The sequence below is a fragment of the Corvus brachyrhynchos genome, unplaced genomic scaffold, assembly GCF_000691975.1.
Source record: "Corvus brachyrhynchos isolate BGI_N302 unplaced genomic scaffold, ASM69197v1 scaffold8, whole genome shotgun sequence".
Taxonomy (NCBI): Eukaryota; Metazoa; Chordata; class Aves; order Passeriformes; family Corvidae; genus Corvus; species Corvus brachyrhynchos.
The window spans coordinates 2,606,268-2,617,251 of record NW_008240031.1 but is presented as its reverse complement, the minus strand read 5'-3'; the positions used below and the strand labels follow the sequence as shown (position 1 = coordinate 2,617,251).

The following is a 10,984-nucleotide window of genomic DNA, read 5'->3' as shown; positions in this document are numbered from 1 at the left end:
GAGAGGAAGCACAGCTGTGACACAGCACGTGTGGCACTGGTCTGGGACTTGGCCCATGGAAAGGGAACTGGATGACCTTTGGGGTCCCTTCCAACCCAAATCTTTTAGGATTAGACTAACAGCAATCATTTTCTAGACATACCATGTAGTTTATCTAAACACTCTTCCTGTGGCCTCGATTTCTACCTCCCTCTCCTACCCCCCATCCCTTCAGATAAAGGCTATCGACTTACACTGTCTGCTTAAATTTTTCCAAGCTAGATGTTGACCTTGAATTAAATTTTAATTTTAATACAGGAAAAAAAATAAAAAGCCAGACACAACCTTCCATAATGCTTAAAACATTTAAGACTGCTAGTGAAAGGAAACATAAAAAAACCTATGCAAAAACACTATCTGTCAACAAAAAGCCTAAAACCTGGCAGCCTGTCCCTAGAAAAAAGCCTGCATGTGGACAGGCAGAGATATATGTATACGTGTCCACTGTCACAAAGACCCTGTCTAGGTCAGAAGGAATGATAAATCTCTGGGAAAAAAAATACTGTACATGCTCTGACAGAGCAGTGTAAATTGCAGAGCTGGAGGGCAATGCAGATATTTCATCCTCTCTGAGTAGCGGTACAAGAACCTAAGCACTATTTTCTCTCAAATTCTAGTTATAGGCTCATGCAAGTAAGGACTGATTCACCAGCACAAGTGGCAACTAGGGCTGACACAGGCTTAAAAAAGAGGACTCATCTGGCTGGCACAGGGAAACAAATCACGGTTAAGTAGTGCAGAGAAGCAAGTCAGAACAGAGCAGACAACAAAGAACATTCAGAGTGTGGGAAGAAAAGGCTGGGGGAAAAAGCCACAGAGAAGGAGAAAACACCGTACAAGAAATACTGAGAAGACAAAGCCCAGCACAGTGCTAAAACCTCTGAGTAAATAAATAGAGGCATCTTGGACTGAATATCTGAAACAGGGATTTTTTAATCTTGACTTTTCTATCCTTCCATTTGCCTTCTGTAACTTGGAGCTATCACTTCGCGAGTCCAGGGTGCTGTAAAACCAATTTAATAAATGTTTGTGGTGTGCTCAGGTCACACAGTGCTGCCCACTGCTGAGAAACTCCTAAAGGGATTAACACTTGAATCTTCAAATAAGGTTAAGAGCTGGACTGAGTTTTCTTATGCTCACCAGCAAAGGAGAAACAGCTTTTCATTAATCAAGTACTGTCCACCTCTGTATGAGTAAAGGAGGAGCAGTGTGTGACTATACACAAACCTGCAAGTGGGTCAAAATTAAAATGGCTATTTCAAGAGAGACAGAGAGAGACTGTTTATAAGAGCATGGAGTGGCAGGACAAGGGGGAATGGCTTCAAACTGACAGAGTAGATTAGAGCAGATATTGGGAAGGAATTCCTCCCTGTGAGGGTGGGGAGGCCCTGGCACAGGGTTCCCAGAGAAGCTGTGGCTGTCCCATGCCGGGCAGTGTCCAAGGCCAGGTTGGACGGGGCTTGGAGCAGCCTGGGATAGTGGAAGGTGTCCCTGCCCATGGCAGGGGGTGGAACTGGATGAGCTTTAAGGTCCCTTCTACCCAAACCATTCTGTGATTCTCATACAGATGTGCAACAGAAGCCTAACAGTATTTTCAAATAGCTCTGTGGGTGCAAACAACACTGAGTGTTGGTATGTTATGAAATTCTATTTGCACAAAGAACAGCTTTAAAAAGAAGAAGAAAAAAAAGAGAAAACAAGGTCTTGCCCTGCAGCTTTTCCCATTTATAGCCATCCATATGAAACATAGATTTAGAAGAAACAAAGATTTTAGTTATAGGCTAGCTGTGTTGGTATTAGTTGGAAAAGGAAAGAACTTGGGCCCAGTGAGAGTTAATTAAAATAGTTAGGAGAGCTGGACCTGAAATGGGTTTTAAGATGTTAGTAACTAAGGACAATTACCAATTTCCTCCCTTTGTGGGAACTCGTCCAAAAGTCATGCAAGAGGAAACTTAGAGGTCACTAAAGTAATTAGGATTGTTAAAACTCAGAAAGGCAAAAAGGTCAAAGTGAGGAAGAGGAGTTACTTCATCTTCCTTAGGACCACTGACCCAATTCAAGACCACCGACTCAATTCAGAACACACACTACGCATGCCTAATGACATGTAAGCTCATTTCCATATGAAGTGGAGAATGGGAGGTGTTAACACTATGAATATGCATTTGTATTTTGGATATTCATAATATTTGGGAATAAAAGGTATCACGTTTGCTTGTATCGGGGCCTGTGTCTTAGGGAGCTATCCCACGCAAAAATAAAACATACACTTTCTAACTCTAAACCGTTAGAGAGTTTTTGTCTGTCTCAGTTGGATATCGATATTAGATCGATATTCATATTTTGGTAAATCACATAAGCTATTCCTCGTAATTCAGAAGAAGGGATACCTGTTTTATGCTTTCAGAAAGCAGCCCAGCATATGGTTTCTGGGAGAGATATTTCTGATATGCTTCCAGGACCATCAATGCAACTTCAGAATGGACAGCCGGATCCAGGTGAAGAGTATTCTGCTAAAAACAGCAATAGAACACATAGCTTTGAGTCATTTACAAGGTCTCTACAACTGTACATTCAGCTGCACTACAGAGAAATAAATCCTAATCTCCTCCTGGATCTTCAAATTAATTATTGCATTATCTAGGCAAAAATCTTGCCCAGTGAAAAAAATTCAGCTCAATGATAAGAGTACCAGGCTCACACAGGGCAATACAAAGCCCAACAACTAGATTATTTTTTTAAAAGGCATCATAATATTCACTTTCCATGTGCATTTTATGAACATATAATAATTAATCAAAAAATCCACAGATGCCATTTTAAATTACATAATACAGACACGTGAACTCTTCCTTTTAAAAACAAAACCAAATCACATCACCATCTTTTCTGTAGGAAAATATAGCAATTCCTCCATCAATTGCCATTAAAGAGCCATTTTTCCCCACATCAAAGGGAACAGACATGGCATTGCTATTCCACAGCGAAGAACTGTGTTAATTTTCCCTAACATTCATTTTTCTTTACATGTTCACAAGAAACAGGGAGAAAAAATAAATATTCATGTAAAACCATCATCATGGCAAAGAGAAGAGTTCAGGATGATCAAATGCACAGAATGCAATGCTAAAACTGTATCACTGAACACAGGCAATAGGATTATTCCCCCAACCTATTTCTGTTTTTCTCTGAAACAGCATTCACCCTCAACTGAATCCTGAACTCATGGACCTCCTGGAGCAACCCAGTATTATGGAATAAGTTCCAATAATTTAAATTATGCTCAGGGTTTTGAAATGTCTCATTTCAATCATTACTTTTCTTGCACTGTAAAAAACATACCTAGATACCAGCACACAAACTACAGTCACACCACTCTCCTACACATTTTTTGGAGGATTCCTCTGTTTCTGAAGCCAAAAGCATTTTATTCATGTGACTCATAAAAATTGTCTGGTCAGCTGTTTCCTCTTGTTTAGAGAGAAAAAATTCCTGCTTAAATATCTCTTTTAAACTCAGGTACAGCACAAGCAAATCCTCAGGCAGAGAGCTGTAAAATTATTATGAAATTCACATTTTGCACCATTAGGTGTACAGCCATAATATAAAAGCATATCATTAATTAACTGTTTTCTAATTCTGCTCTGCTCCCAGGTCGAGTTAAACTTCTGCTCTGAAACACTGAGGAGGTTCAAGGCTCCTGTTTTCAATACATACATGCTCACCAAATCCCCAGTTCAGCCCTTCCAAAATAATGCAGGCCAGTTTATTCTCCACTGTTGTCAGGCTGCAATTTAACAACCAGTCACGGATCAGGGCTATCTCAGATGAAGAAGGCTTCCACAGGTACAGTGGCAGTTCTTTAAACAGATATAAAGAAACCTTTGAGGAGAGAGAGCAAAAAGTGCAAATCAGGACTCAGCACACAACAATAATCAGCACTGTGCCCTGCTATCTGAAAGGGTGGTATGACCAAAACACCCCACAGACAGACCTTTTAACACATCCACTCATACCAAGCCATGTCTTATCACACAGCCTGGTATGGCCTCTAGGTTTAACTAGGTGTCTGATTTAAATGATGGACATCAGCACTTACCATCCCCACCTTCTCAATGGTCTCTCTAATCCGATCCAGCAGTATAGAAATAATCTGTGTGTGGATGCTGGCAATGGCTCCCAAGAGTTCTCGACCAACCTTGGAAAATGTCTCTCTTGTGGAAAGACTAATGTAGGATACCTGAGAAGATGGGAAGATGAGTAGGGAGAAATTACTGCTTCTGGCTGACCTCCACTGACACAGAAATAAAATGCCTTTTGGAAACTACAGGACTAAATTGCTCTTGGTCATCATACAAAGTTGATAAATGCCAATATGAAAAGAGAAACTGACTGGCCTAGAAGATCAGGAAAGTTCTATGTCACCATGCCAAAAGAAAATGTCCAAAACTAAACACAGGAACAACACGGGCACTAAAAAAAATCCTACCAAAAACAACAGAAAAAACACCAGGTAAGGAATTTCATAGCTATCAGTTAGGCCTGCATGAGAAAAATAGAACAAAAGAAATATATTTTTGTTCATTTGCTTCACTCTTGCTTTGCCTACAGAAAAGCTGTTCTTTTTGCCAGAAAAAAACAAGTACTTCAGGCAATTTTAATTCAGTACTTTTTTAAAGTAGCATTTTCTTAATTCCATAGTAGAATGAACTACAGAAGCCATGAAAGTTTCACACCTTCCACTGTTACAAATAAAAAGAGAATTTTCCTTCTTTTCCTGAATGGACCCAGTAACATTACTAACCTCATATATCTCCAAAACAATGATTTTGATAAAATCCTCATCAACATCAGCCCGTTTGGTTTGTGCCATCTGAGCAAATGTGGTGAGCAGACAGATTTCTTCCGAGCAGTTCATTGATTGGAGATACTTTTCAAACTGTTCAAGGTGCTCCGGATCTAGAAAGAAAGTCAAAGGACACACATCAGCAGCATCTATAAAGTTATTCACTCAAATCCTAGAAAAGTGATCTGTGGAGATCATTCCATGCCAGCTACAAATAAAAATTCTGCAAGGACCTAGCCCCAGGTCTTGATTATGCCCAAGAGCTACAAGGAAAGGCAAGTTTTAGTTTCCCAAATACAATACAAGAAAAAATACTGGATGCATTTGTTTGGAATCTATCTCTGAAAACAGAGAACTGAACCTGCACAGGGGGAAGGCTAAGAGATGCTTTCACTCAAATTCAAGGCAGGTTTCCTCTTTAAAGCCAAAAGAGATACTGCCAAAAGCAAAAAAATATTCCATTCCTCAGGGTATGGGACAACAGGAAGGTAAGGATACAAAAGAACCTGTAAAGGGCTTCAAAATGTTTTTTGTTTTTTATTTCTTCCAAATAAGTTTAAACAGAGACTGTGCAGCAAAACAAACACTGAAAGCAGGATTTGAGCTGTAAAAAGTTTTGGAGAGTGATCTGCCTTCTCTGAACCACAACATGCCAGAAAACACTGCTTACAGTGGCAGTTGAATATACAGAAAAAGCACCCATTGTGGCACTCAGCTACCTAACCTGAACAGGCATGTGCTCACCGTGCTTGTGATCAAACACTTGCACTTAGGTTACATTCTATTTTAAGGGCTTTCAAGAATTTTGCAACTGTACTCCAACCTGAGAAGGTCAGGCTTGTATAGGCAAAACAGTTCATGGAACAGCATGTTAGAGGATTGTGCAACTTAGGAAAACAGTTTCTTCCAAACAGTAAGACAACCTACCCTCCTGCTAGATACAGCAGACAAACAGGGGGTGCCTCATCCATTCCCCTCCCTTTCCTAATGCTACTTTTTTATTCTTATGGCAGAAGTTACAGACAACTGTGTTTCCTCTTGTACTTCAAGGTTTTTTCAAGGTGATGCAGAAGGACATCAAAAATGACCACACCATTACTGTATCTAATAGCATAGCAGAGTGACCCACAGTGAGGAGAAGGGGTCACCTGTGGACTCCACACCAAGCCATAGCCTGGGACTGAAGGATGGGGACAAGAAATAAGGAAAGCAGAGAGACTCCGCCTAAACCCTGTCGTCTCACCGTGGAGAAACGACATCTTCACCATTTACTTGCTACTTGGCCCTATTCCCTTCCAGAGACACACTAAAAATCAGTGGCTCCTCAAATCTTGGTACTGGCAGCAAGGGAACTGTGACCAGAAGCAGAATCATAGAATCCTTGGATTAAAAAGTATCTTAAATATTAACTAGTTCCAAATCCCTGCCACAGCAGGGATGCCACTCACTAGAACCGCAACTATGTTCCCACCCCTATGGATTTGATGCCAAAAGCTTCCATCTATTACCAAGGCTTCATTCCACCTGCAGATTCACCATCCTTTTCTCAAGCTTAATTTGGGAAGGAAAATCATTAAAAAAGGTCCTCTCCCAACAGAAAATTAATGTCATGGTCTTCCAGGGTATGAATTACAGTAAATTAAGCATTAATTCATTAAGTGTCGGTTAAAAGAAGATATTCCAGAAGATTAGATGGATTTCACTGAAAGAACTGCTGATATTCCCTGTCTAGACACTGGTGAAAAACAGTATTATGCTGACATAACCCACTGAGGAGAATGAAGAGGATAAAGAAATTCTGCATCAGCATACCAGGGATTTTGAAACATAAAAGTTAGCTAGAAGCAAAACAACGCCTAAAAAAAAAATTATATATTTAAAAAAAAAAAAAACTGTGTTTGTTACTGCAACACGTGATAGATACAGTAAAAAATTTCTAGCAAAACCAAAAATAAAGACGTTCTACAGAAACAGTGTAACAGTTACTGTTTTGGCTGGCAAGTGCTTATCAGATCAGCACTTCATCAAGTGTAAACAACTATAATCTTGGTATCTCTCTCCCACTCTGTGCAAATTGCCTTAAATATTAGCTGAGCTTGCACAGTCAAGACATTCAGTAACATCTCAGGACCACCATTGTCTCCTGCTTCTCCATCAAAAGACTTGGCAGATGGAGTAACAGCTACCTCAGATACCAGACAGCTGAGAAATCAAACTGACAGAAACGAGATTTTCTCCCCCTGAAGACCGCAAAGGAGCCATGAAGTAGGGAGTTACTGCTTGTTTACCTGTCCCCCTGTCAATCAAGTTCTGAAATATTACCCATGAATGCAGCAGCAAAGGGAAACTAGCATTCCAGCTGGCCTCTAAATAGCTCTGCTACAGCTGAAGACATCACAGTCACTGTGAAGATCAACATGGGACACAAGTCCAGAGGAAATAAAAATAAAAGGGTGCCACTTAGGACAAGAAACGTATCAAAAGAAGGCTTGAGATAAGGGAAACATCATTGTGGATGATAATGTGAGTTACTGAAACCAAAACTAGCAAGTTTAGTGGAAAAAAAGAGGACTCTAAAAATACTTTATAGAACTATCAACAATTCAACAGTCAACCAGTCACAAAAAAAAAAAAACTAACAAACAAACCCAACCAAAAAACTGCCACACCAACCCTAAGTGATACAGAACTCTGCACTTTAGGATTTAAACCTCACTCTCCAAATACTATTGAAGGTCAAGATGGGAGGTGATATGAGAATACATGAGGTACCTCCTACATGTCACTCTTGCAGCTCTGAGGCAGCCAGAGAGAAAACAAGGACAGTAAATCTATCAATTGCTGTTAAAATGACGACTTGGACAAACAGCTACAGGAAAACCATGAACTGCCCAAGACATTTCTAAGGCCACTGGACCAGTCATGCTCTCAAGGGTGTATTTAACAATGCAACCTGCAAAGAGTTAAACCCATAGCTGACACAGCAGCAGCTGAATGGATTAGAATTGGTTCTCTGTGGGGGAATTTTACCTTTGAGTCTTTGCCTGTAGTCAGCAGGCTGCAGAGTAGAGCAGAGCTGCTCCAGGTGCTCGTTGTCGGCACAGTGCATTACAAAGAAGAGCCTCCAAAGCATGCTGCTGGACAAGGTTCCGTAAGGCATCTCGGACATGAACAGCCAGACTCCCAACCTGTTGGATTTGAAGAGGCAGATAGGAACAGGTCCCCCCTGATAAATCCCAACATTTGAAAAGGAGACATCTCCTGCCCACACCTCTGCTGTGCAACAGAATGAGGAATGTGAGGATGGGTATCAGCACCTCAGATTCTGAGCCAACCTCATTCTGAACTGACCAAGACTTCAGAGCTTCTGTCAGATGCTACAATCCATGGCATAATTCCTCCTCATCTTGATGCTACCAATGCACTGAAAAATCCTACTTATTTCAGTCTTGTTTAAACCTTTAAGTATTTAAAGCTACTCCAAAGCCCAGTTTCAAGTATTCAACTCCTCCAAGATGAAGCCAGTAAAGGGACAACCCACCTTTTTGCCTTCAGAACGTGTAGAACAGCTCTAAAAAACAGCTCATCAAACTCCAGTTGCAATTTTTCCACGGAGTAGGGGTGTTCTAGTGATCCGTATTGTTTATTGCCACTAACATACTGGGCCCAGTGGTCACTGACATGACACAGTGTCATCCTACAGAGCAGAACAAACAAGCCAGAGGATCATTAAGTATGTCACCACCCCATGAAAACACAGACAAGGACAACCAGATCAGGGTCTAGCCACAAGAGACATGCCCAACATTCTGCCCTCTGGGTTCCAGAGGTTTCTATATAAATTGCATCAGTCAGATTTCTGTGTTCTCCTTCCCTGGTTTTGCAAGAAAACAAGGCTTAACATTCTGTTACAGCAAATTAGTTTGTGTGTGACCTTTGGAGCCTTGAGGTAACTATACAGGATGAAACGGCAGTACAAGCAGTAAGCTCATACAGGAAAAATTACACTGAGAAAGTTACTCCCTACATAACACAAAGAAAAAGATTTTGTTTCTGATTTGACTGTATTCCCCCTTAAGAACACACTCACAGAAGCCATACAGAGGGAATGCTAGAGATTTAAAAATAAAGAGCAACTTTTAGATTTCAATTACATTTACTTACTGCAAAACCAGGATAATTTGCAGGAAGCAAATTAAAAACCCCAAAGCAATTCTGGACAACAATGGAAATAAAGCAGTAACATTGGTTATAGACAGAGGAAATTCAAAGAATTTCTGTTTGTTGGGTTTCAGTGACTACCCAAGACAAACCTAATCACATCACTGATGGAAGTCACACTGGTGTTCCACAGCTCACCTGGCTCCTTTGTACCCACAGGATTCAGAGTTTGCAATTCCCCGTTTCAGATTCCCAGACTGGCTAACCCTGAACTGACCAACTGTCAGAGCAAAACCTACCTGACAATTGTTTGGGTGGGGTTTGGGTTTGTTTTGGTTGTTTGATGGTTGGTTCTGGAGCTTTTTAGCAACTCTGAATAGCAAATACATGTATAAAACAGATTAAATCACACTAGAGAGAAAAATTCTCTTACTTGATGAGTTGGCCAATTCTCTTCACAAATTGTCGGTACCGTGCTCTGTTAAATGTTTCTAACCCCACCGACAGAAGTTCCACTAAGGAGTTTGCAAAGGCAAAAATCTTCATCATCTCCTGGGGAGATGTTTTTTCAGGAAAATAAGCACCTAAGACGGAGACACAAAAATAACAGTAAAAAAAAGAGAAGTGTGAATTATGGATTTTTAAATAATTTGACAAGCACTCAAAGCAACAATTCACCATATAGTGAACTGAAATGTATGCCTTGTTTATGACATGAACAATAAATACCTGCTAAGTATGCAACTACAAATAAACTATGGAGGTAATAAGACCTCTGGCAAGCAATTGTCTTCATGTACTTCCCCAGAGATTTCGAAAAAAAATCAGAGAAAAATCACAGTAACATTACAACTAAGAGACAAGGGGGAAAAATGGTTCTGAAAGCACTTCTGGCAACCAAATCCAAACTAAGGGAAAAGACTCCAATGTTTAGCATGCATATTGCTACAAGGTTTTTATTTTTCCCATACACATGGCATATACTTCCATCTCATCTCTTTAGCCTGTGACCTGTTGCACAGGTTCATTATTACTTCTCACAGAGAGTTCCATGATGCAGTAGCACTCTTGGCAGTGGTAGTCATTAATATAATTAGCATAAGCATAAGGAAGAATAACTCTTTAGCAACCAATTTACCTCCAGACTTAAACCCAAGGACCTGCTGAAAGAGTTCATGAAATGGGAACTGTGACAACAGAGCAATCAAGTCATCTTCCAAGAGTAGAATCCAGCTTGTTTCGGGATCCTCATCCTATAGACAAATACAAGGTGTTGTCAGTAGCTTTACAATAAAACCAATAGTAAAGCGCTTCACTATTGTATTAATTACAGTTTTGTAAGGAGTAACTGAAATATTTGAATTCTCTCTGCTAATACTCACTACTGGAAGCTCCACTCTCTACAGTTATACCACAGAGATAAAAGCAGAGCAAAACAGAAGTAAATTTCAAATCACGCTTTTTATCTTAACAAGTCAGAGTTTCTTCACCCATTTCACAAAGATCAATAAGCTTGAGCAAAAGCATAAAGGACAAAAAAAAGAGAAACAAAAGAAGTGTCTGCTGTACCTCTTCTCCTCCTTCATCTACCAGAGTCCAGTTCCCAGATTCCTTCCCAGATGAAGAGGAACTTTTCCTTTCACTTGGTTTCATATGGCACATGAAGTCCACACGATTTCTGGTTTATAGTAAAAATCAAGTGCAAAAGATTAGAAAATTAAAATTTTTGAATTAATTAGTATTTCAGTTAAGGGAGGATATTAAAAAACCCAAATGCAAGAGGAAGAAATTAGCAAGTAAAGCAGAAAGGCGCCTGGCAGAAAAGGCCCTGGGGGTGCTGGTGCCAGCAGCTGGACATGAGCCCAGGGGTGCCCAGGTGGGCAAGAGGCCAGTGGCCCCTGGGCTGTCCCAGCCAGGGGGTGGCCACCACCCCCCGGC

At 40.4% G+C, this 10,984-nt stretch overlaps 1 protein-coding gene across 2 annotated transcripts in view; it reads right to left on the bottom strand.

Annotated features, from left to right (window-relative positions):
• EPG5 (ectopic P-granules autophagy protein 5 homolog) overlaps window positions 1-10,984 on the bottom strand; it is a 51,131-nt gene that overhangs the window by 32,647 nt on the left and 7,500 nt on the right. The window contains exons 6-14 of one of the 2 annotated variants that reach the window (XM_017743696.1): window positions 10,616-10,724; window positions 10,185-10,299; window positions 9,480-9,630; window positions 8,427-8,582; window positions 7,916-8,073; window positions 4,844-4,998; window positions 4,139-4,279; window positions 3,757-3,921; window positions 2,431-2,552 (exon numbers count right to left, since the gene is read on the bottom strand). In XM_017743696.1, the coding sequence (XP_017599185.1) occupies window positions 2,431-2,552; window positions 3,757-3,921; window positions 4,139-4,279; window positions 4,844-4,998; window positions 7,916-8,073; window positions 8,427-8,582; window positions 9,480-9,630; window positions 10,185-10,299; window positions 10,616-10,724 (1,272 nt within the window). The remainder of the gene's footprint in view (window positions 1-2,430; window positions 2,553-3,756; window positions 3,922-4,138; window positions 4,280-4,843; window positions 4,999-7,915; window positions 8,074-8,426; window positions 8,583-9,479; window positions 9,631-10,184; window positions 10,300-10,615; window positions 10,725-10,984) is intronic. The other variant, XM_017743695.1, reaches the window with a different exon arrangement.